Source organism: Crocuta crocuta, unplaced genomic scaffold (assembly GCF_008692635.1).
Source record: "Crocuta crocuta isolate KB4526 unplaced genomic scaffold, BGI_CrCroc_1.0 scaffold35, whole genome shotgun sequence".
NCBI classification, from domain to species: domain Eukaryota; kingdom Metazoa; phylum Chordata; class Mammalia; order Carnivora; family Hyaenidae; genus Crocuta; species Crocuta crocuta.
The window spans coordinates 1,730,024-1,755,410 of record NW_027530625.1 but is presented as its reverse complement, the minus strand read 5'-3'; the positions used below and the strand labels follow the sequence as shown (position 1 = coordinate 1,755,410).

Below are 25,387 nucleotides of genomic sequence, written 5' to 3'. Positions count from 1 at the left end.
GCTAAGTCACTTGCTTAAGGTAACATAGCTTGTAAATGAAGACAGTAGGATTTGAACCTAGGCTCCGGGGCCTCCAAAACACACAACATCCTCCACCGCCCATAAGACCCGGGGGCAGAATCCCTGGGTTCCGGGGAGCAGGGAGGGATCTCCAGGAGAGAGAAGCCCTAGGCTGGGGGCAAGTCTAGTCCAGAAAGTTCTGTTGTCTCTGACTCTGGGGAGGCCAATGAGGAGGCCAGAGGGGAGGGGAAAGGAAAGGCCACAGATACCACCCCCCACCCCCCGACCTCCTGTCTAGATAGGTCTGGGAAGAGCCTAACAGGATGACAATCGTCCAGCACCAGGAGCCCCGGGCCACACAGCTGACTGTGAATCCTGTCCAGCATCCCTGGCTGGCCTTGCTGAGTTACCCCAGGTGGGGGCATCTCCCGGGTGGCAGTGATTTGGTGCCCTCAGGGGAAGGACTTTGGTGCCAGGCGCCGGTGTCCATAAACAGAATCAGCGTGGGACAAGGACGGCCAGTCTGGGGGCGCCATGAGGCCAGACAGAGGTGAGGTGGGGCCCACGCCCACCCAGTCACGAGGAAACAAATGGACCACTGACCCTCAAAAGGGCGTTGTTTCTGAACCTAACCAGCTGCGGTCTGTGATGGCCAACAGGTGGCCCCGCCTGGAGACCAGGCCACCGCAAGGAAGTGAGGGGCCCCTGCTCAGCCCAGGGCACTCACCTTTAGGAGGCCGATCTCCTTGACGCAGTCCTGCCTGGCTTTGGCGTCCATCATCTCAAATATCTTGGGTGAGAGGAAAAAGAGAAAGCAGTTAAAATCCAGCTCCAGGGCCCCCCGCCGGGAGCCATGAGGACAGGAACTCCCACCCTGGCTCTCCCACCTCCTCGCCGAGGGACCCCCCACACACACGACAGCTGTTTACTGGGTGCCCATCATATGGCAGGCGCTGTGCCGACCGCTCTGCGCTGAATCCTCCTGTGAGGCAGGAGTTACTGGTGACGACTTACAGAGAAAGACCCAGAGGTGCAGTGACTTGCTGAGGCCACACACTGGTAAGTGGCAGGCCAGGAAACATGCTTGGAGCCTCAGTCTTCACCCCTGGAAATGGGGCCAACAGCCTGGCCTGACCTCACAGGTGGTCACGTGGGCGGAGTACGATGGTGCAAGCACAGCACCTGGCACCGTCCCCCCCGCCCCCCCACACCCCGGGCTGTTCAGAGCCTTGCCTTGTCTTGGGCCCTCAGAACACCTCTGACCCCTGGCAACAAACAGAAGGTCCCCACTACAAAACCCGTCACGGCACCGGAAAGCAAGTCAAAGAGAGCCAGGTGGGCCCCTCCTTGGAAGGCCATGAGCAGAAAGCAGGCCATTTCCGGAGGAGCCTGTCTCTCCTCCAGCGACCTGGAGCCGCACGTGCCATTTACAGACCAGCAAAGAACGGTCGCCTGGCTCCCACCCATGGCTGCGTCTGAGTCACCTTCTCCCTGGGGCCTCCTCTGCCCAGGCTAATCTCATCCTTGAAGGACAAATGCGCGTCGGGGAGCTCCACTGGAGAATTTAAAGCCACCTTCTGTGGTGACGCGCGGCTCCGATGGGCCCAGTGGCTCTCACTGAAACGCAGCCTGGCAGGTCTCTGTGGCTGCCGACCCGTCTGCTCGAGCCCCCTCCTCCATTTCGGAGGGACATGGAGGTCAGGAAAGGCTCTCAAACCCAGAGGTGATCGGCAAGTGTGGGTCCCGGGGAGGGTGGGTGTGGGTCGGAGTCTGAGCTCCCCCTCCGCTCGCTCCGTGGGCCCAGTGAGATAGACACTCACGCCTCTGCGGTTCTTCTGATCTGAAAAATGGGATGACCGCCCTCACCCACGGGGCTGTTCTCAAGATACAACCCAGTATACAGTGGTGCTCAATGCATGCTCATTTGCCTTGCCCTTTAAGGCTCACAATGAGCTTTCATCAACAGGGGCCCACCTAATCCTTCCCACAGCCCTGTGAGTCAGGTGTGGGTTTTAGAGGAAGGGGAAGGGACTGGCCCAAGGCCACAGTGTTAGACACAAAAGCTGGCTCTATGATGTGGCTTCGACCCCATGGGCTCACCTGCACCTTCTTGAGAGCCACCGTCTTCCTGTCCAGCAGGCAGGTGGCCTTGTACACCTCGCTGAACTGTCCTCGGCCTATCTTCTTCTCGATCTGGAAGTCTGCCAGCGAGCAGCGAAAAGACAGGCTGTTTGGGTGCCTCTGCAAGAGAGAAACAGAGGTTGTCAGTGGCCGGGCTGCGTGAGGGGCCGGGCCCTGGGCAGCTGGGGGCCCTTCCGGAGCCCGGCGACCCCAGCAGCGCTCCTCTAAGGTCCAGGAGAGACTCTGAAGGCCACCCTCACAGTCGGAGACCCCACCAGCCCCCAGGGTGCTGTCCACACCACGACGCCCCCGACTCCGCACGTGAGAAACTGAGGCCGCTGGTTTCCGCCATGGCACTTAGCACCACGCTTCATTACCTGATCATGCGTTCATCTGCTTGTTGCTGCCCTGCACGCCCAGAAGGCTGGCTCCCTGGGGCCTGGGCCTCACCCACCTTGTTCATTCCTGACCCCCCTGTGCCCAGGCTGGAGCCAGCGGGCAGAGCAGGTGTGAAGGGAGCGGCCTGCCAAGGTCACACAGCTAGGGGGCGGCCCTGCTGGCTCTCACTGGCGTCACGGGCCCCAGGGCCCTCCACGGGTCAGCCCCAACCCTAACCCTACAAGTCATCGTAGGATGTGGCGACCTCCCCTTCTGGGGTAGCCAATCCCATCAAAGAGGTGAGAAAACCAAGACTAAATCTGCAGCCTCACCATTCTGAGCCTGTTCTTTGGGTAAATTGCCCCCTTTATGGCGACACGAAGGATCCAGACATTTCACGATGACTCTCCAGGACCCAGTGCTGAACCCACAGCTGACCTGCCCGGGGACGGCGCTGCCCGCAGTGGGCACGCAGCCCCTTCCATCCCCTACAACATACACGCAAAGTACCCTGGGGAGGAGAGGAGGGGGAGCCAACTTGGGCCCTGGAAAGGGGAAGAAGAGGAGAGGACGCCGTGGCTCTGGTCTGCCCCGCGTCGGCCTGGCAAAATGCGCCCTTCTCCTGCGACCGTGCCCCCGCGCCACTCTGGGGCAGAGGATCACCGCCACTGGGGGCCCTCCCCGGCTGGATGGTGTGGGAGGACCGGGTCTCACACGTAGAAGGGCTACAGAAACGTCTGCGGAGCTCATTCAGGGGCTGAGGGTGGGGTGGGAGGCACAAGAGTCCCACCAAAGCAGGAAGGGACAAGTGTCTGAATTTTCTGACGTGAAAAGGCCTCTCCCAGACTTGGGCCGGAAGCATCCAAGAGGGTGGAAGATCTGGAACTTTTCTGGGCTGCGTTCTGGAACTCTCCTTCACCCAAATACCAACTTTTAGACAAATAAGCCCCAGAAGGAGCCTGTGGGGCCCTGTGGGGGCTGGCATCTGTTTCAGGATGTCTGTTCTCAATCAGCTTCGATTTTTTTCCTTCTTTTTCTTTACTATGCCAATGTGTTCAGTTTGAAATGTGAAACAGGCAAAGATAAGGAAAGCACGGCATCACAGTAAGGTGAGTAAAGTTAACAACCTGGCACGGTGACTCAAAGTCCTCACCGACAACCCCCCACGAGGCCTTTAAGACCCCACGTGCTCTGCCCACTCACACCCCTCACACCTCTGCCATCTTGCTGCTTTATTACTTTCTCTTGGTCACTTCGCTCCTTCCACACTGACCATCCTTTCGTGCTCTCGCTGGGCCTTCTGTCTGGAATGTTCCTTGGAAGCCTTACCGTTTGTCTCCCTTCCACACTTCCGACTCCCTCCATGTTCTCCTTCTAGCATTCCAAATGCTGTATTTTACTTAGTTATCTTGTTTGTCTCCCAACTCCACAAAAAGGTGTGTGACATGTTGTAGGCACTCAATAAATGTTCGCTCAGTTAACAAATGTCCACATATATGGAGATGATGTACTTTTTAAAAACACAAAATCATGGTGTGTTTGGGTAGCTCAGTCAGTTAGGCATCTGACTCCTAATTTCAGCTCAGGTCATGATCTCACAATTTGTGAGTTCGAGCCCCACATCAGGCTCCTCACTGGCAGTGTGGACCCTGCTTGGGAGTCTCCCTCTCTTTTGCCCCACTCACACGTGCGCTCTCTCAAATAAGTAAACTTAAAAAAAAAAAACCCACAAAATTGGGTGAACATTTAACTCTAAGACTTGCTTTCCCCTCTCAGTAACTGATGCATATTGTCCACTGACAGTGATTTAAATAACTGCCCAATACGCGCCACAGAAAGCTTGTTTCCAGTCTCCTGTCACTACAGATAATGTTGCAATAAACACCCTTATGTATATTTCCTGATGTACGTTTTCTGGGTTGCTGGCTGGTGACCTTGGGCAGTTACACAAGCTTCTTCGTCTCAGTTTCCTTGTAAGGCAGAGGGATAGAAGCAGGGCTGTCTCTTAGGGTTGCTGGAAGGATCATGTGAGATTGCTGAGTCCCCCTTACCTCTGCACACAGTAGGTGCTCAGTCATTCTTATTACTGACAGGTAATAAGTGGGGGTGGGGCAAGAGAGAGGGGCCCTTAGCTGCTACTCCTCACCCTTACTCTCGGCCTTTCTGAACCTGCCCAGACCCAGCTCTGTGCCAAGGAAATCCTAACAGCACCCTCCTGCCAAGGTCTGAGACTCACAGCCTGCTGCCTCCTTCCCATAGCAAGGCAATAGTTCAGCCAACCTTGACTCTGAAGGCTTAAGGCGTAATTACCTCTTCTGGTGAGAGATTTGAAGCTGCTTCCTGGGTGTGCTGAGCAGGAGTGAGGGCTGGTGGAGGAGGAAGACCCCAATCTTATCCACCATATGCCAGTGTCTGTCAAGTAGGTTCTTCAGTAACAACAATCAACCTACTTATACACAAAATGGCCTTGTAAGAAAGAGCGAGCATTTATTGAGCACTTACTGTGTGCCAGGCACCGTATAGAACACTTCCCATGACCCTGTGAGTAGGCATCACTGTTGTCCGCATTTTAGGAAACTGAGGCTCAGAGGGGAGGCAGCGACCAGCTCTAGACCTCACAGTGAGTAATGGGAGGGATTTGGACCCACGACCCGAGACTCCAGAGTCCACGCCCTTTGTGCTATACTGAGTGGCCTCCCAACTCAGATTGCTCCTCTGTTTTTCCTTCAAGACCCTGTGACTGGCCAGGTCTATGCTTCCTGTTTCTTGCTTCCTGTCCAGTCACCTGAGCCCCACCCCGTTCCCCAAACACAGGCCTCTCCAAGATGCGCCCCTTAGTCCCTTCCATGTCCCCTGAGCTGAGGCCCTCACCCACCCAGAGCAAGTGCTCAGGGCACATGTGTCCAATGCCACAGTGGAATGTGTTCAAAGCAACCCGGTGTGCTGTGGGACTTGGTGATGCCACCACTGTCCCTTGTGAGCGCAGCTGAAATCACACAGCCTCAGGAAAACGATCTACGATGCATCAGTTACTGTACTAGCTGCCTACACAGCTTTTGTGACTTAAATCTCCTAACAGCTGGTCAGCAGGGAGCTGACCCTGAACTCCCTGACCATGTAGAGCCAGCTGCACTGAGAGGTGACACGGGCAGGGCCCCTCCCCTCTCTGAGCCTCAGTTTCCCCCCAGGACAGTGAAGAGTTTGGAGGAGGTGAACTCCTAGGGTCCCTGCTCTGCAAACACCAGGCGAGAAGCCGTCAAAGGTGGCTGGAGTCCCTGGCACTCTCTTGTCCACCCCGGAGATGTGCCCTGAAGGCCATGCTGCCCAGAGGACACTCTGGGAGGGCAGGGTGACATCCCGGCTGGCATCCTGAGACTCCAGCTGCACATCTGCATATGCGATGACCCAGATTTGCATTTCCTGTCACAACCCATTGGACCTAATTGGAGGAATGAGCTCCTGTTGGGGGGGGAGGCGGGGTCCTTTGGCAGCACCACCACTAGTGAGGAGAAGAACAGTCTGGGCAGGCTTGGGGCCACCACCATCCTCACAGGGGTGGGCATAGGGCCCTGTCCCCAGGTGACCTCTGTTCAGGTAGGGGACACTGCGGGACACGGTGCAGTGCCTGAGCCAGGAGAGCCATGACTCGGATNGCCACCACCATCCTCACAGGGGTGGGCATAGGGCCCTGTCCCCAGGTGACCTCTGTTCAGGTGGGGGACACTGCGGGACACAGGGTGCAGTGCCTGAGCCAGGAGAGCCATGACTCGGACTTAACTCAGGAGATATGACAGAAGAGGAAAAGGTGAACGGAGTTCTGGCCCCATAAGGCCAGGCCTCTCTCCTTAGCCGCCTCCAAGGCCTCCTTCCCTGCTGGGTCAGCCCTCAGCGAGCTGCGCTCTTGCCCTGCAGCTGAGTGAGGTCATCCCCAACAGGGGGACGTTAGTGCTATGAGCCCCAGGATTCCTCTGAGGGATCCAGGAGAGGATGCTGGTGCCAAGGGTCCAGGGAGCTCTGAGCTGCTGGGCAGACGGGCCAGGGGGGAGACGGAGACTTCAAGGTAATACCCTAGCCCTGATGGCCTTTCTGAAAACTGCTCATCTAATAATTCTCACTGTCCCGTTACATCTTGGACCCCCTGCTGGCTCCTGGGGAGAACAGGCACCAGTCCTGGAGCACAGCTTGGCAGGGGGGTGACCCCTGCTCTGGCTCCACCAGCTGAGACACTGACACTGGGGCGCAGAGGCTTGAGTTCAAATCCCAGATCTGCCACTTCCTGGCTGGGGACCTTGGATAAACCCTCGGGGCCTTAATCCGTACAATTAAGGTAATAATTGTGCCTTCTTTAGAGGGCTGCTGGGGGGTAAGAAAGTTCCTGAATGAAGGCTCCTGGAAGAGTGCCTGGCACATGGGAGATGCTATAGGGTTGTTAATGTCATTACTGGTATTGACACCGCTCTCTGTGTGGACCTCGCACAAGGTGGGCGCCTGCCTGCACGGGGGCTGGGGACGAGCTAAGGCAGGGAGTTCTCAGCTGTTGTTATCACCATCCCCACCCCATGGAGGGTCTGCGCTGGGGGAATTTCCAGCTCTGGGCTCTTTGGCTGTGAAAACGACAATGAACTTTAGAGGAATAAGATCAATGGTATACCGTTTCCTTAACACCCATGACGTCAGATGCCATGCTGGGGGTTTAAAGTATAGCATCTTGGGGCACCTGCGTGGCTCAGTTGGTCAAGCATCCGACATCCGCTCAGGTCACGGTCTCACAGTTTGTGAGCTTGAGTCATGCTTCGAGCTCCACACTCTCTCCCTTTCTCTCTGCCCCTCATGGGATTCTCTCTCACTGCCCCTCGCTCACTGGTGCTCTGTTTCTCAAAGGAAAAAAAAAGCTTAAAGTATACCATCTCGCTTAGTCTTCACAGCCTCATTTTACAGATGAGGAAACTGAGGCTCAGAGAGGCCATTTACCCATCGTCACCTGACTGCAGTAGAGCAGCGAGGTGGACGTGCCCCTGTAGCCTTCTGACTTCACGGGCCCCCTGCACGGGTCATCCAGGACTGTTTGCCAAAGGACTGAGCTAGACAACAGGCTCGCTGGCCTCCCTTTGTAGGGCTATGCTGCGAGCTACTCACTGGGAAAAGGCTACCAGAAGCCATTTCTGACTCCTCAGCCTCCTTCCCCAGGATGGCAGCCCCTTAATTCTCTCCCAGAGTTGGAGCAGATGGGCAGAGGCTAGGAGGAGGTGGCGGGGGCACGGACCACGCTCTGCTGCCAGCTGCAGGGACCCTGAGGGGCAAACACCATCTCAGAGAGAAGAGGAGCCTCTGGAGGGGACTCCCTGGACAGCAGGAGGCTCAGCTGAAGCAGGAGCCACGGAGAAGGTCAAGGTTCCCGAGTCCCCTCTTTCCCTAATCCAACCCCTCCCCCAAGAAACGGCACCAGCCTTCTCAGGCCAAGGCCAGACATGGGGTGGGCAGCTGGTGAACAACCCCAGGACACCCCCACCCCGGAAAGCTCAGAGAAACCCGGGCTCTCTTCTTCAAGTCAAACTAGGCCATGAACACCTCCCACCCTGTGCTAATTTGAGTTTAAAATGTTTGAACCACAGTAAGTCTCAGCCATCGACAAATCCTTAAAAAAAAAAAAAAAAAAAAAGAGCATAAAATCACATGTTAAAAGAATAAAAATGCATTCGCCCAATTAATTTTCTGAAATCTCATTAAAAAATTTAGCCTGACTAAGTCAGACTTCTGACCTGAATTTTAATCATCTTTACACTGAATGGGTCTTTTTTTTCCCCTGATATTTGCAATGCATCATTAATTTTAAGGCAACTGTTTCTGTGATTTTAAAAAGCATACTTCATCAGAATGACATTTCCTGTAAACGAATTTCACCTTTAAAGACATCTGACACTGTGTGTAGGGAACTTCTAATGGATATGGTGATGTGTTTTAAATCTGTGTTACACAGAAGAAGGGCACGATTTACAGAGAGTCCATATTGTCAGGCTCTTGACAGGACGTCCCTGCTCAGCTCTCACAATGTGGCTAATTTCAAACCAAAGCTCATCTTCCCTCTCGCAGATCTTGTGACAAAAAGAAGGGGTGCCTTGGGGCCACAGGCCTCGGTGTGAATGCTGGCTCTGCCCCTCAAGGGCAAAACGTACACATCACTTATCTCGATTTCCTTCTCCTCGAAACAGAGTTCTGAATAAGACCTGGTTCTCCGAGTCGGGAGGAAGATGGATGAGATGTCACTATTGGCAATACTGCCACCATGACTGTCCCAACCTGGAAGTCTATATTCAGGTTCTGAGGGCCATCAGCGCATGGAAACAGTGAGCAAGATGCCCAAAACTTGGAAGTCACCTGGTAACCTAGGATCGTCTCAGCTGCAGCGGGTCCCCCAGGACAATTGCCACAAGCTGAGCTCAGAGAAAGCTGAGCTTAAACATACATAAAAGAATCTGGGAGGGGCGCCTGGGTGGCTCAGTCAGTTAAGTGTCATGATCTCACGGTTTGTGGGTTCGAGCCCCGCGTCGGGCTCTGTGCTGATAGTTCAGAGCCTGGAGCCTGCTTCAGATTCTGTGTCTCCCTCTTTCTCTGACCCTTACCTGCTCACGCTGTCTCTCTCTCTCTCTCTCTCAGAAATAAATAAGACATTAAAAAAAAAGCTCTTAAAAAAAAAAAAGAATCTGGGAACCAGCCGCAGTGACCAACGAGCCAAGACTTGACGGAGGAAAGCCACAGAGAGCATCAGCCATCCCACCATGAGGCTGGATACATCCTCAACTTTGCTCTCCCTCATGCCCTCAGTTACCAAGTGCAGTTGCTTTTTTCCCCCTGGAAGTCTCTGGAATCTTCTCTCCCTGTGTCCAGCCACTTAAGTCCAAGGTAGGGGAGAGGGGAGGGGAGGGGAGGGAGGCTTCCTCCTATTTTCACCTTACTTGTGCTTTGAGCACCAGCAATCAGTGATCTTTCAAAAAAATGCAAACTCCCTTGTCTATCTAAACCTCTGATGGGCTCATCACTCATTCACTATAGACTCAATTCCAGATGATACGGCCTTTCATAAACACCAGGAAGCACTGGTATTTAAACACCTGCCCAACCTGACTGGTCCTGCCCCTTCAGGCTGGCCCTGGCCCCTTTCTCCTCCTGGGACACCCTCTCCCTGTCCTGCCCCAAACTCCTGATTATAGCCAGGCCAGACGTCATCTCTCTAGAGTGTCCCCATCCCACCCCACCCTCTGGGCTCCCTCAGCAACCGCCCATCCCTCTGGGGGGCTTTCCACCTCCGTACTGACTATCTCTACTTCTGTGTGGGGCTTTAAGCAGACCCGAGGCAGAAATGACACAGGCCCTTGCTGAATTTACGACACGTTGGCAAACACTTCTTGAGTTTTAATAGCTGTTAATATTTGGTCATTAAATCTTACCTAACTACCAACACTGCTCTGGAAAGATTTTCATAAAGATGTTGGCCTGTGTGATTCAGATCGAAGAGGCAGCCGTCTATCCATCCCCTGAAAAGTAACGCACTTTCTCTTTCTCTGAATAGGGCCGAATATAACTGAACTTGGCACGCCCCAAGCAGGTTTGCAAAGACTTTCCAGATGGAAGACACATTAACCAGGGCTTTCTCAGACAAGAGCACCTTTCTCCTTCTTGGAAATTCACGTGGTTCTTAGTGGGTCAGCTGTGTTTCATTCCTGATGAAAACTGTCTGCAGCAAACTGGTAGAATCATAAAGCATGGGGGCACTAAAGCTCTTTTTTCTCGGCTGCATTCATTCATTCATTCATTCATTCATTTGAAATCTCAATAATTTTACATGTGATTCCACTGGGTTCATTCATTCATTTGAAATCTCAATAATTTTACATGTGAATCCACTGGGTTCAGCACCCATGTTTTCATAAACTGACAGGTCTCACAGCTAGAAAGCTCCTTGAAATGACCAATCATTAGCCTGTAGCACAGAAAGTTAACGAAACCAGGCTGAATGTTTGCTAAGTTGTTCTTTTCCTCACTGTGGGTATTTCCAGCTCTGGGCTCTTTAACATGAAAACTAAAATGAATGTTAAATCAAAAGAATAAAATGAGTGACAGGGGCAGCTGGGTGGCTCAGTCAGTTAAAGGGCAGACTCTTGGTTTCACCTCAGGTCATGATCTCACGGTTTGTGGGATCGAGCCCCACACCAGGCTCTGTGCTGACAGCAAGGAGCCTGCTTGTCTCCCTCTCTCTCCCTCTCTCTCTCTGCCCCTCTCCAACTCACACTCAAGATAAATCAACTTTTAAAAAAGAATAAAATCAATGACACACATTTCCTCAACACCCACAATGTCAGATGCCATGTTGGTTTAAAGTATACCATCTCACTTAGTCTTCACGGCCCCATTTTACAGATGCAGGAACTGAGGCTCAGACAGGTACTTTACCTAATGTCACCTGGCTGGTGAGGGATGGAGTTGGGAGCTGAGCCCCACCTGGTCTAGAGCACAGTACTCCTGTCATTGTGGGCCCTGGCTCCTTCCTCTAAGGACGATTTCAGGGAAACAGCAGGTGTCCTTCCATAGAGGAAAATGCCTCCGCTGTCGATTTGAGGTGTTTCTATGCCCCGAAACAGGCGAGATTCGGGCCACGATGTCTCCCCAGATGGTGTTTAAACACCGGTGCTTCAGGAGCGAAGGAGAGAGGAGGTGGCTGTCTTCATTCCCACCAGCCTGCAACAGCGCCGGTATGAACACGGCTACGCTCCCCAGCTCTGCAAACCCGGCCAGATGCTGGCGGGACTGGGGCACCTTCACCAGCAGCCGCTGCCCAACGACGAGTCATCGGGTCTAATTACACTTAACTATGTCATTACCCACTCCAACATGTGCGACGAGGCGCCGGGACGCGGCGGCCGCCGCAGCCCGCCGCTCCTCGCCTTGTTCGTGAAATAATTACGGGGCTCTCTCCTCTGCCAAATGAGGCTGTAATTAACCCTAATTGCTCAAAATGCAACTGGCTAATTCTGGGAGATTAATCAAGGGGGACTCAATTGTTAGTGAATGACTTAATATGACAAATTGCTACATTACCCAAGGAGGCCCCACTGCCCCCAGCCATCAGCGAGATGTCCTGGTGGACTCTGGACCAGCCGTGTCCACAAGCCTTTGGGCCTTCTGGGATCTGCCTCCCCAAATTCCACCTAGGAAATGGGCCCGCATCCCATCCAGCAATGGGAACAGCAAGTGTGAAGAGTGTGGATGCCCTTAGACAGTCTGTGAGTGCAAGAGCATGAGCACACACGCGCACGTACACGTGCAGACACACACACACACACACACACACACACACACACACCAGCAGACACAGTGTCTACCAATTCACATGTCTGGCCTCTGCATGAACCTATAAAGGTGCTCCCTCCCTTGGGCTGAGGCAGCTCTCTACCCAGGAAGCATGGCTTGATGGGAGCTCAGGTGTAGAAGGATTTCAGACCCGTCTACCTCCTTGGCCAGGCACCTTTGTGCAGTGTGTACCTGTATAACTGCACATGGCAATCCTGGCCAAGCAGGTCAAACACCAGTCCACCTGACATCCTCTGACAGGAGCTAGGCAGTTAGAGGCTGTGACAAGCCTTCCATGGCTCAAGGAGATAGCTGTCTCTGAGTCTCCCTCTGATTCAGGTCTCACAGCTTGGGGAAAAAACCCATGACTTTTCATCATTCCGGGCTGTGCACCAGGCCCTACAGTACCTGGCCTGGGCTCTCTGTCCCCATCCCCCCGTTGCATGCCACTTCTTCAAGAAGCCTCTCTGGCCATCTAGTCTGGACCACGTGCCTTTTTTGAGCTCCATGGGCCCCTGAGTTTCTTCTGCTCAGCATCTTATCTTTCTCTCCCATGAGGCCATGGCTTCCTAGGAGCAGACCTGGCCAGGCAGGGCTGTACATGCATCTGCAGTTCAGTCAGTCAGCAGGCACCGAGGGGCTCCTCTGGCATGGGAGGATGTGACCCGTGACACCTCGGCCCTAAAAGATCCTCTGTTTAGGAAGGGAGACAGACTCTGGCACCAGCTCCAGCTCCCCCCAGGGTGCCATGGCCATGACCCAGTGCCTGTGCAGCACAGAGGAAGGAGTGGGGCGGAGCCAGAAGGCTGCCTAGAAGCAGCAGCATTTGGACAGAGGCCTGGAGGAGGAGTCGGGGAGGGCCCTCCAGGCCCAGGGGAACAGCATACACAAAGCCAGGGGGTGTGTGGCTGCCTGGCTCTCCCAGGATCCGCATCCAGGCCAAGGCAGGTGGAGGGAAGCCGATGGCCTGGCGCTTTGCTGGTTCTAGACCAAGAGGCTGAATGAAGAGGGGCCAGAACACAGCTAAATCCAAAAAGGGTGGCTGACTTCAGTGCAGGGTGAAGAAGTACTTTCTGACCCTGCGCCCATGCCGTCCCTTCCTGAGCCCCTCACTATCTCCTGGGGCCTCCACGACATGGCCTTCCTACCCAGCACGGCCCCCACTGAGATAAAGCTGTTGCAGGAAATCCCAGGGACAGACCAGACTCGGGCACAGAAGAGGCTTCTCGGAGTGCTGCTGACGGAAACAAGGGCTGAGCCTGCAGGAAGCGTGCTCCACTCCTGCCCCTGGGTGGCTGCCGAGGGGCCTCAGCAAGCGGCTGGGATGAAGCAGCCTCAGGGGCTCGGTGAATCCCCAGTGTTCTGCAGATGAAGGAAACGGCCTCACCTGTGGGTCAGGAGGGTGTGCGGGCCCCGGCGTGTGGCAGAGGCTGTTCGGGCTCCCTCCGTGGGGCATGTGGCTGGGTTGTCCGGCCATCCTGCATGCCAGCCTCACAAGGCACGGGCTGCAAAAGAAAACGAGGGCTTTCTTTATACACACGCCTGTTCACTCTCTCCTCTGGACGACACAGGGGGTAGGCGGGATTGTCAGACTTCACATCTTGCAGATAAACCAGCCTAGGTACAGGGCAGGCACCCAGCTCAGCAGTGCCTGGGTTAGGACTCCATACCCCACATGACACACTTTCCCTCCATGATCCTGTCTGACTATCCCCCCACTGGATAAGGGGAGAGGGAAACAGGCTCTGTGCAGGGAAAGGTCTAAAGGTGGCCCCCCAGCCAGCCAAGGATGTGCCAGACTCAATCCACAAGTGCTAGGCTCCAAAGCCTTGTTCTTCCACATTACTGTCCACCCCATGCCTCCTGGGAGACAGGTACAAAGCCCTGTCCCATTATCACCCCCACAAAAACCCAGGTTGGCAGCCTGCGTGGAGAGACCGTGGGCAAGACTACATGCAGCAGCTATAAGAAGGACCCAGCCTCTCCATCCTCGCCGGGTCCCAGTGCACAAAACACTGGGAAGGCCAAGGCCGCGGGGGCCCTCACAGTGCTGCATAAACCTCAGGGCAGGCGCAGAGCCCTCTGCACAGGGGAGCAGCTCCTTCTATCCCCAGGGGAGGGGCCGCCACGTCAGAGGCCTCCAGGAGAGTCAAGGACACTAGCTACCGAAGCTGCTCCTGAGTAAGCACCCGCTAGGTGCCCAGGCTGGCGCTAAATGCCCTCTAAGAATCACTCCCAATATCACTTCCACCCTCGGGGTCACAGGCAGCCTCGGCCAGCCGCCCCTAGCAGAGGCCTGCCTTGAGGGCAGGGACCAAGGCAGAAGCACACAGAAGCATCTGTACAGCCGGAGGGGAGAGCCAGCATCTGGCTACCAGGAGCTTCCTGGATGCAAAGGAAAAAGCTCTCCTTGGGATGAAAGCCTTTCCTCCACCCACAGGCATTTCTGCAGCACCTTGTGTCCAGGGTCAGGCCTGGGTGCCCACAGGCCCATGGAGGATGAAAGGGGCTGACGCCCAGGAGGCACCTGCCATACTGTAGGCATAAGGTGATGGCCCCCTTATCTGGCTGCTGCTACTTCTACCAGACCCCGCCCTGGCTCTCCCATGGACTCGACACATCCCAAATAGAAGCCGTGAGGACTGGCCCAGGCTACTGGAGCAGTATCATCTATATCCTCTGGAAAGCCAGGAATTGATAACATCAGTCAATGACCAAGGGGGTCCAGATGAAAGTCACTGCCCTTGCCTCAGGTCAGGATACTCTGAGGTATAACCCGCATGCCAGAGCCCTGGGTGGGGCCGGGGGGGGGGGGTTGTCTGTCTCCCCCACTCCCTTATGCGTTTCCCCCCCTCAGCCCTTTCAGGGTCTGCTTTTTCTCCCTGGATGGACTCTGTCTCTCTCAATCTTGAACCTGGTCATCTGTACCAGCCACATCCCAAACGGAGGGCCTTCCCCTGGTCTAGAGGCTCAGCTAGCTGTGGTACACATCCTAAGTAAACACACGCCCCCATTAACGGGGTGTCTGGGCAGCGGGCAGGGAATCTCTTCCTTCCTCCCCGCCTAGGTTTTTCCAGCCACAGTGGGTGGCATCCAGCCCTCCCAGGCTGAGGGATGTCTGTGAGGCCTTTTGATCTATCAAAGGATGTCCGCCAAGCCCTAAATGACCCACTTAGCTTGACTCACCAGCCCTGCCTCCTCAGCTCTGCCCCTCGAGGGACCCCCAGCCAGTCTAGAACCCGCTCACTGGCCTGGCTTGCTGGGGTCCAGAGCCCAGGATTCCTTTGTGCCCTCCGGACGGGCCCAGCTCCTCCCGCTCACGTTTGCTCAGTGGTTTTGGGGAGAAAGCTGCTCTCCAGAACACCAAATAGACGGCAAAAATCGAGGCACCCAACTCAGGCTAGCAGGGGGAGCCCTCAGCAGCGGAGAGGGCGTGCAGGGTGGGGGCTGCGTCCTGCCAAAGCATGGGCCCGTGCTATCTTCTGGCTGTGAAGCTGCCAAGACGAACCAGGTCTGACCCACAAACATGGCATTTTATGTGACAGATCTTACTCTCTTTTTCTCTTATCTCAAATAGGCAGCAGGGGTAGAGGGCACTGTGGGAGTGTCTGTACCTCTGGGGCCTCTCCCCCCACCATACCCCCTGCATCTGGCCCAGTGGGTACTCACCTCCCACCTGGGTCCCCTGTCGGTGCCCTGCTCACCCAGCCCCGCTCCGTGTGGGCCACATCTCCCGACCATCTGTGCCTGAGCCCCTGCACCCCAGCGCATGCCCCCAGGGCGACAGGGTGAGGACCAGGAGGGAAAGCCCCAGGATAAACAGACAAACACGAGCAGCTTCCCGAGGCAGCGCTGTTACTCAGGGGGGAAATGTGTGCGACAACAAACCGGATTTGGAGGCAACAGCATGTAAAATGCACATGCATTTTAAGATAAAACCGGAGACTCCTGCGGGCTCTGCGGCTGCTTCGGGCTGCACCCCCAGACCCCTCAGGGTGACATGTTCACGGTCCTCTGCCCTTAGGGAGACCTCCAGGGAAAGGTTGGAGAAGAACTGTCTTCAGCAAGAAGGTTCTGTCTTTATCTCAGAAGGTGCCAGAGTGGCCTAGAGGCCAGGCCCACCCACGCACCTGCTGACTCTGGGTCTCCTTCCCCTTATCCCACTCCACCCAGCCTCTGGGGGCTGATGGGCCTGGATTTGTATCTCAACACTGTCACTCACCAGCTGGGAGCCTGGCCATCATGCCGGGCAGAAGCTTAGCAGGTGTCTGCCCAGGTCACTCCCCCTGTGTGCACTCCCAACACCTGCACCCAGAGCCAGCAGACTGCACAGGGCTTCTCGGGAGACCCCAGGCCTCACACAGGACTCCGGGAGCACCGTCCAGGGGTCCCTGGCCTCATCAGAAATAACAGTAATAACAGTGATAAGTCAACGATTATGTGCCATTTTTATGCCAGGCCTTGCTCCATTCACTTCACCTCTTAGCCCACCTCATTTTAACAACTCCATGAGACAGGGTCTATTATTGACCCATTTTACAGAAAAGGAAACTGAGGCACAAGAAGGTCAAGAGATTTTCCCAGATCCACGGCAGTGGAGCCAGGACTCAAACCCATGGTGGCATCACTGCCTAAAACCACCACGCTGCACTCCTCACATGCTCTTAGTGGCAATTCACTATCTTTCTTTGTTACGTACAAAGTTGAGCACTTCCTACATCATCTCCCCACTGAACAAACACTCCCCTCAAAAACAGGACCTGTGCTGAGTGGGCAGGGGTGATCCCGAGGCTGCAGGGCCATGAGGGGCCATTTCCCCCCACAGGGGTCGCAAGGACAGGAGCCCCCCAGAGTCCACGCCCTCTGGGACAGCACCATGGTGACAGCAGAGCTGTCTTTTCTGCCAACCCCCTGGAGCTTTGGTAAATTACTGCCCCTCCGAGCTGTTCTGTCCAGAACCTAATGGAAGGGCGGCCCCACGTCCTCCCCAGTGAGGAAGAGGGGCTTTGTTCTAGGAAAGAAGCGGCCAAGGAGGAGTGTGCTAGTCAGATCCCCAAGTGTCACGGCGGTGGGGGACACGACATAGGGAAGGAGGGAAGAGGGAAGGGGGGAGGGGAGAGGTGAGGAGGAGAGGAGGAGGAAGGGGGAGGACAGAAGGAGTGGGAAGGAGCGAGGGAAATGGAAGAGGGGATGGTTGGGAGAAAGGCATGGAAGTTTCTCTGAAAAGAACCGTCAGTTCTTTCCAGCGGCCCAGATCTTTCCCTTGCATCCTGGGGCGGTTGGGAGACCCATTTTATAGATGAGGACACAGGCTCAGAGAGGGGAGGTTCAAGGTCATGTGGCTAGTAAGCTGCATGGGGAGACTCCAAAGCCCTTCCCAGGTCCAAGACAGCCACTGCCTCTCGCTCTCCAGGGGTGTTGGATTTCAGAGATTTTGCCTTCTGTCTGTGGATACCTCAGTGGAAACCCAAGCCCTTTACCCTGGAAATTCCTGCCAAAAACTGCTTCTTAGGGAGTGTAGATGCAGAAAGACCAAGGCACACAGACACAGAGAGCAGGGAAGTTCCCCCAGCATACATGGGCATCTCTGGGTAGCAGCGGGAGCAAACTGGCTGCCTGCGCCCGGCCGCTCCCGCCAAGTGGCAGAACAATGAGGCCCAGGCAGCCAAAGCCCAAGTCAGGGGCCAAAACTCCACGGAATGTGAGACCCAGGCACAGGCCACACTGAGGGCCACCTAAAAGGGCCTTTCTTCTACAGGAAGCAAGGGCCCTGCATTTCCCAGGCAGTGAGGATGTGCAGTGTGGCTCCCGGCCTGGGTTCTCAACGTGTGCATGTCTACAGGTGCCCAGGGACCACATCAGGATGCGTCCAAGGGGTTTAAGCAAGGCCTGCTGCGAGCCCAACTGACTAGGTTCGAATCCTGGCCTGGTTTCATTTAACCATGCAGTGTCTCAGTTTCCTCATCTGGAAAATGGGGCTAATAGTAAGATGTTCCTCTTTGGGTGACCAGATGTAAACCCCTTCGGCAGAGCCTGACACAGGTGAAGGCCTTCTGAGACGCTAGTTGCAACCAAGATCATTATCGCTAATCCTCACTGGGCAACGGAGGGCTAAGTGATCACCTCCATGTGACAGGCACAGAAACTGGTGCTCAGAGATGGGTAGGGACTTGCCCGGGGTCACACAGCCAGTAAGTGACAGAGCTGGGGCTGTTGGCCCCCGGATCTTGCTAGATCTGCCTCACTGCATGTCCTCCTTGGGATCACACTGGAATGAATGCTTTCATCACTCACGTGAACCCCGGCTACCTTTGCAAAGCCCCCCGACACTCTCCTCCCAGCCCTGGACTTCAGACAAGGCTCTTCCTAATGTGGTGCCAGGTTTCATCTGGGCACTGCCTGGAAGGAACGGCTCCTGAGCTGGCCAGTGAGGTTTCTCCAGTGGCCTCTCTGACCAAGACTGTCACCCTGACCTTGCCTCCCAATCTCTGGAAACTTCATCTAGAGGAGTCGTGTCTGTCCTTTCCCTACTGCCAAATGCCGCACCTCGTGGAGGCTGGCAGCTCACTGAGGCCCTTGCCCTCCCCATGGAAGATGACTCAAGACTCCAGGTGGCTCAGGAAGGCTCCAGGGAAGGGCCCAGCTTGGGGCGGGTTTGGGGGTCTGTGCATGTGAGGGTCTGTGTATTAGGGTCTCAAGGTACTGCATTCCTATACTGTGTGGGCGCAGGTATTTGTTTATACCCCACTTTGTTCCCAAGACCTGAGGTAGAAACAGCATGTCCTGCCTGCCCTTGTCAAAACATGGGCGTGCAGGTCAGGGTCCTGATGACCATGAGGTTCTGAGTCCGGCCACGATCTGGGTCTGTCAACTAAAGCAGGGGTGTCACTGCCCCTCATTCGGAGGTGGAAGCAGTGAAGGTCAACGTGGCTCCCAGGCTGGCAGACTGCCTCTGAGGCCCAGCCAGGAACCGTGGCAGCTCACAGTGACCAGCCACTGGTGGGGTCATGGCCGGACCAGCTTCAGCGCCAGAACATCCACTTCAAGTTCCTCCCCTGAGCTGAGTGATCTGAATGGCTCCCAAGAAGCCCAAGAGGTGCCATTACCCCCATTTTGCAGATGAGGAAACTGAGGCTCTGAGGAGAAACAGCCCTTGCTGGAGTCTACCTATAAGAGAATGCTGCCAGTTAAACGTGCTTCTCAGACCAGAAAGGCTGTGAGCAACCAAAGGCACTCCACTGACTTCATGTCCCAGGACAAGGTCTGGGGCCATAAGGAATGTCCTCCCCATGCAGACTGGCTGGTGGGGAGAACACAGGAATGGCCGCCACTAACATGCACTGTGTTTGCACGCGGCATGTGCTGCACATACCTTGCCCCCTTATAGCAACCCGAGGTGGCGGCTGCTATGATCTGCATTGTGCAGAAGAGAACACACAAGTTCAGACTGGCTAAGTGATGAGCCCAAGGTCACACAGCAGGCAATACGCAGAACTGACACTTGAAACCAAGTCTGTCTGACTCCCTAGTCTGTGCTGCCTTGGGAGAGTGAATGAATGAATGAACGAATGCATGAATGAATGAATGGGAGTGAATTCTGGCCCAGAGGTGTGGCTCTGGCTGCTGCGTCCTTCCCCCACCCTGGCCTCACTTCTCTTCTGGTCTGGGGAGAAGCAGACGTTACCCATTCATCATTTGACAGGAAGCAGCCAATCTCAGGCCAGAGTCATGGGGGCCTGGGAGCCAAAGGAGATGAGCCAGAGATGGTGTCTGGTTTCCTGACCGGTTCTATGTCCCCTCACCCCCCAGCCCCAAAGCCACACACGCAGTTCAGATGCCTCGGCTCCAGGACCGGAAGAAGACCGTCTTCTCTTAAGACACGGGACTACAACCAGCCTCGTCCTGCTAGGGTGGCAGGGCCTCCTGCCTGATAACCGAACCTCCAGCCCACAACGGGAAGGTTCCCTCCCCTGCCCTGAACACACAGATCCCTGTCTGCCTGCTGCGTCCCACCCACAGCCCCCCAGGACAATGCCCGGACACAGCATTCCAAGCTCTGCCCAGCAGCACGAGCCTGCCCTGCATTTCCCAGCTCCTCCACCCCACCCCAGGCCCCCTAACAGGAGGGCCTCCCTTCCCAGTCACATACCCGCATGCCAAAGTCCCACTCATGCCTCAGAACCAGATCCTGGGTCCTACTCAGACTCAGCACTTCCGGGGGGGGCGGGGGGGGGTCTTGGTAAAGTCTTGCCTTGGATGTCTCCTTCCATAAAGAGGAAACAGTCAGAGCCTGAAGAATGGGCATGCAGGGCAGTGGGGTGCTACCCCCCTTCCCCATCTGCTGGTGTCTAACTGCTTTCTTGGTCACCCTCTCTTCCTCCTCTGCTGGCCTTTCAAGCAGGAAACCCACCTCTGTGGTCATCGCTACACCGTCAGCGTCTTGCCCAGGGCCTGACAGGGAGCTGGCTGAATATGCTTATGACCAGTCGGGGTGGGGAAGCCGGGAGTTCCTCCCACGGCCCTGACACCCAAGCAAGAAACGTGTGCCTTCATGCGCAGGGTCCCCACCATCTCAGATCAGACAGGAGTCACCAAGCCACTCAGAGCAGACCTCCCCTCACACTGCACGGCTTCCCAGAGCCTTTTTAAAATTGAGAAGGTTCCTAATCACCTTTCATTTCCTCCTGCTTGTTTAATAAAACCCGATTCTGGAGGGGAAATATAAGGGTGGTACACATCTCATCTTTCAGTTAAAGGAGTAACAAGGCAGTTGGTTTCTGTCCAGGAAGGGCCTTTGGCTCCAGGACCTGGTGAAGGCCATGCCGCATCCCACCCACTATGCCGATGCAGCGTCTCAGCACATTCCTGCCGTGAGGTCTGCAATGACCCCATTTTACAGAAGAAGAAACCAAGGCACAGAGAAGCGACCCGGCAAGCCCATGCCTTTAGCAGGATGGCAAGCCCTGTGTTTGCACCTAGACCTAACTCTCTCCAAAGTCCCGGTTTTAATCTCATTTGCTTGGAACAATCCGTGGAGATCACCTCGGAGCTGGCAGGAAGCTGGGCTCTCATTCTGCTAGGAGCTCAAACCCCTTAGCCAATCCCACCATCCCAAGGGCCCCTGGTCTTTAGATAAACGAACTCAATCTCTCCTCAAGGCCTCTGCAGACTGTTCCCTCTCCTTGGCATGAACTGCCTCCAGGCAAACCTGGCTCCTGCTTCAGAACCCAACCTGGGGTACCTCCTCCAGGCAGACTTCCTGGACTCCCCCAGTCGGTTACTCCCTGGTTCCACAGCCTTTGTCCCTCCTTGTCCACATGCTTTTCTCTCCCCAGATGAAGATTTCCTTGAAGGTAGAGACCAAACCACTCACCTCTGCAGCCCCAGCAGACCACAAAGGGAGGGCCAGGTAAACGGCTGCTGATCTAGTCCGTAAACACAGGAGGCCAGGAAGGAGAAGCCTGAGGTCCTGAGGCCAGCTCATCCCAGGGAGAAATTCCTCTACCCCCATATCCTGTCTCAGACCATAGCCACTGCCGACAACCAATAACCAAAGGAGGAAACCCAGGGGGACAGCCCCCGGCTTCAGTGTTTGTGAAAAGTGTAACCTGGGAACAACCATAATCCCGCCCAGTGGCCTCCACACACGGGACGTTCTTGAACCCCTTGCCTCCCCTAATTTGCTCTCCTGCCCCCATTTTAAGGTCTGAAGCAATGGCTACTCCTGGCAGGAGAATCTTCTGTGGAGAACTCACTGCTCAGACACCGGAAACGAGCCCAGGCAGCCCAACTTCACCCCGGAGAAATAAAAGTTTCTTTTCTCTGCCCCCCTCATCACCTCAGGGGCTCCGGCAGAGCCTGCGATCACTCAGCATGAAGCCTGGTGTTGGCAACTGCCCTCACCCCAAGCTGGGTGGCGACAAAGGTCATGCCAGGCTGGTGATGGCACTGACCCGCCGGCAGCCCCCACCAGGCCGAGGATCGAGGGAGCGGCAGTGGCAGAGGTACGGCCAGGGCAGGGGCCCCAGGAGTCTCCCCTGCCTGCCTCCCTGCCACTTGCTGGGCACACCCTCGGGGCAAAGGGGGCAGCAGGAAGGAGTGAGGGGTTCCCCGCAGCCAGAGGCAGGGCAAAGGCCAGTACCTTGCAGAGTGGCTCCTGAGAGGCTTGGGAGGGGTGCTGCTCAGCTCCAGGGCGAGGGTGGATATGTGCGATGCAGGGGCCTCCGGGCATCTGGGAGGCCTCTCTGTGCCAGGGCGGGTGAGGGAAGGGGGGCTGGCCCTGTCTCGGTACGGGACTTCCCCTGCCCAAGACTCCCATCTCCAGTCACTGCCAAAAGGAAACTCCCCCACCACGCGCTGTTCCAAAAATAACTCCACTGCCACCTCTGTGGTGAGTGGAACTTGTCACGGCCACCAGGGAGCCCTATGCTCACCAGGGACTGGAATCTGACGGCAGCGGCCACCAGTCTAGGAAAACGATCAGGTGTGCCCCCAGCCAGCAGGCTGGGAATGCAATCAGAATGTACTCTGGGGTCGCCCAGTCCTGCTCCCCCATTTTCACCTTCCAGGAAACTGAGGCTGGGGGACAAGAAGCTCGCTAGGGCTGTGAGCACAGCAGGGGCAGCATGTGGCCAGGACCCAGCGTCCCTAACCCATTCCACAGCCCACACTGCCCAGACAAAGGGATGTGCTCTCCGGGCTCTTTATGAACCCCTTTCCCCCAACCCAGAGCCAGGCACACTGACAGCAGGTGGCAGGATTAAACCAGCCTGGGCTTTGGGAGGGACAAGGTGACCCTCCCCTTGTCCCTTGCACGCCATCCCCACCCATCCCTGCCGGGCCCCAGCGAATGCTAAGAAGTACAAAAGTTCTTGCTGTCCCTTGAAAAGCCTAACCCTTTCTAGTCTCTTCCTTTGTAAGCTGAGACAAAGGTGTTTGCTGCCTGAGAGAGGAGAGCCTTGGTGGGAGGCAGCCCTGCTTTGGGGTCCTGGCACTGCCGCGCCCCAGCTGCGCGTGCCCCAGTGTTACCACCCTGGGCTGCTGGCGGGGCCGTGATATCACGTGAATCAAAAGTACTTAGCCATGGGCCCAGCACGTAACAGACACCCAGTCCATGGAGTTACTATTGACTATTATTACCTCCTTATTCAGGACCCCTACTCTCCCCACAGGGCAGTGGATCCTGGAGCTGAGGACTCAGCGTGTCCCTGTCCCTCCTCCCTCCATACGTCTTCCCAGCTGCTCTCTGTGTGCAGGGTCTGGACTGGTGGCCGGTAACCCTGAGGTGACTCAAAGCCCCGCTGCCTTTACAGTCTCCCCAGGAGAGAACCCCCAAACACAGACGCCAGAGAAGAACAGGAAAAGTGCCCCCAGGAAAAGGACTGACGCATTCTCACTTTGGGCCAGGCACAGTCACCGACAGCTTTCTACGACAGGTAGAGTCTGAGGTGGCCTAGATGGATGGGCAGGTTTAGGAGCAGAGGGGAAGGGACACAGTGCGATCAAAGGCACGGAGGTGGGCGGACCCGCACAGATGTGAACACAGGGAAGGCTCCGGGCAGGCCCAGCCCACATCTCCGAAAAGGACCCCTGTGGCCCGCACCTGCCTCCTCCTCCAGACAAGGGCCACCTCTACCCTCTGGGCAAACCACCCCCCCACCAACGCCCCATCTGCAGCTCGACCGCTGGGACTGACACAGGCATATGGCAGCTGAGGCCCCAGAGGACACACCGAGCCAGATCCTGGCACCGCGGCTCGGCCACCTGCCAGCATACCTTCCCCGCCGGCCGGGCCCAACTGTCGGGCATATGCCAGGTGCTGGCCCCCTGGGTGGGCGCTGCTGGGCCCAGGCCAGCCTTCCATAGGCCTGCAGGGTAGACTCCGCACCCAGGCCCTGGTGCGTGCCGCACCCAAGGACCGTCCTCCACGACCTCGCTATGGGGGTGTCCTCGGCCTTGACTCACAGAGGAAGCTCCAGACAGGTCCCCAAGTTGAGCACTCTCTGACTAAACATTGTTTTTCTTCTGCTTCTGGTTTCCTGTCTGCTGGAGAGGAATTCTCTCCAGGGCAGAGAGCTGCTTCTGAGGGGCAAGCGTGCTCCTGTCCCTCGGGACACAGCACAGCGCCCGGGGAAAACAGGTTCACACCATGTGAGCCAACCCTAGGGAGCTTTCCTCTTCCTCCTGGGCCTGAAGTGGTGAGAAACTTCCAGAAGTCTAGCTCAGCTCTGCTCAGCCCCTGTGCCCCTGAACACTCACATTCACTGCTGGTCACGCTCTCCCCCCACCCATCCATCTGGGACATGGAAGAGAGGGAGGAGCAGTGCCGAGGGGCGCAGACAGGTGCACCAGCCCCTCCATCAGCGGCAGGGCCTCCCGAGCTACCACGTGGCCCCAGCACCATGTCCACGAGGCTAAGCTCCACTTCTCCACCCAGTCTGCCACCCGGCAGGTCCAACAGGCAATCATAGCTTCTGGGGCCACACCTTCTGGGGCACGTGAGGTTCCTGCACCTTCCTGGGTCGTGATTCCTCCCCTCGCTGACCCAAGCAGGGCCTGGGAAGTGCAAGGCCATTTGTAACCCATGCAGGTGATTTCTGCTCTGAGCTGTGGTGTGTGGCATGATGGCTGTGGGGGACCTCAGGGCCTGGGGCTCTCCCAGGACTGCATGGCCTTGGGGAAGCCACAGCCTGTGTCTGGGCCTCAGTTCCCCACCTACAACACAGTGGGTTAGCTCCACACTCGGGGGGCTCTTTCTGTGCTGATGCGTTGTAGGAGGCCCCACGGCCGAGCTCAGGGATCCTGCATCTATCAGGCACGCAATCCTGGGAGGAAAACCCGATCTTCTGGGTCTGGAATTGCTGAGGGGCTGCGCTGTCTGGCTTCGGACTTCCAGAAGCTCCCTCAACACGGCCCTTCACCGCTCACGACAAGCCACAGCAGATGGGGACAAGGCTCTGATGTCCCCCAGGCTCCCAGACACACAACCATGGAGGTGAGGTACATATGTGGGGGCATCACGCAGAGTCCCCCCTAAGTGCCACATGCTAGGCCAGGTCCTTCGGGAGCGAGTGCTGCACACGCTCGAGCAGCTCGTGTGCTCACAAAATAACCCTGCACGGCAGACAGTGCATCCACCTGACAGTTGGGAGAACCGAGGCCCAGAGGTCATGTGACCTGCCAGAGGCATCCCAGCTGGAGAGAGGCGGACCCTGGATGAAAATTGCATCCTCACCTGGACACTCCCTGCAGTGTACAGAATGGGTCCCTGCCCTCAGGGAAAAAGGCAAATGTGGGGGGGGGGGGCAGAGCAAAGTGCTTATCTGTGTTGCAAAAATCACAAAAGGGGCCACTGCTTCTAACTTGAACCAGTTAAGAGGGCTTCAGGGAGGTGGTGACCCTTGGTCCCCCTGGGACCAGAAGGCCAGGTAGTCAGGAGGCAGCCCCCAGCACAGGCTCTGGAGTCAGAGAGCCTCAAGTTCAAATCCTGTGCTGCCTCTGTCCAGTCACACGAGTTCCAGGCCAGTACGGGTCACCTCTTTGT

The 25,387-nt window shown here is 56.2% G+C and overlaps 2 protein-coding genes across 9 annotated transcripts in view; one reads left to right on the top strand and one right to left on the bottom strand.

The window, feature by feature from the left end:
- The window catches only part of DENND1A (DENN domain containing 1A), a 917,228-nt gene that overhangs the window by 126,814 nt on the left and 765,027 nt on the right, over positions 1-25,387 (top strand). The window lies entirely within an intron of this gene.
- The window catches only part of NEK6 (NIMA related kinase 6), an 81,479-nt gene that overhangs the window by 33,144 nt on the left and 22,948 nt on the right, over positions 1-25,387 (bottom strand). For 2 of the 3 annotated variants that reach the window (XM_077768196.1, XM_077768197.1), the window contains exons 2-4: positions 13,232-13,349; positions 2,101-2,241; positions 728-790 (exon numbers count right to left, since the gene is read on the bottom strand). In XM_077768196.1, coding sequence (XP_077624322.1) covers positions 728-790; positions 2,101-2,241; positions 13,232-13,321 — 294 coding nt within the window. In that variant the 5' untranslated portion in view covers positions 13,322-13,349. Of the gene's footprint in view, positions 1-727; positions 791-2,100; positions 2,242-13,231; positions 13,350-21,985; positions 22,052-25,387 lie in introns of those variants that run through there. The other variant, XM_077768198.1, reaches the window with a different exon arrangement.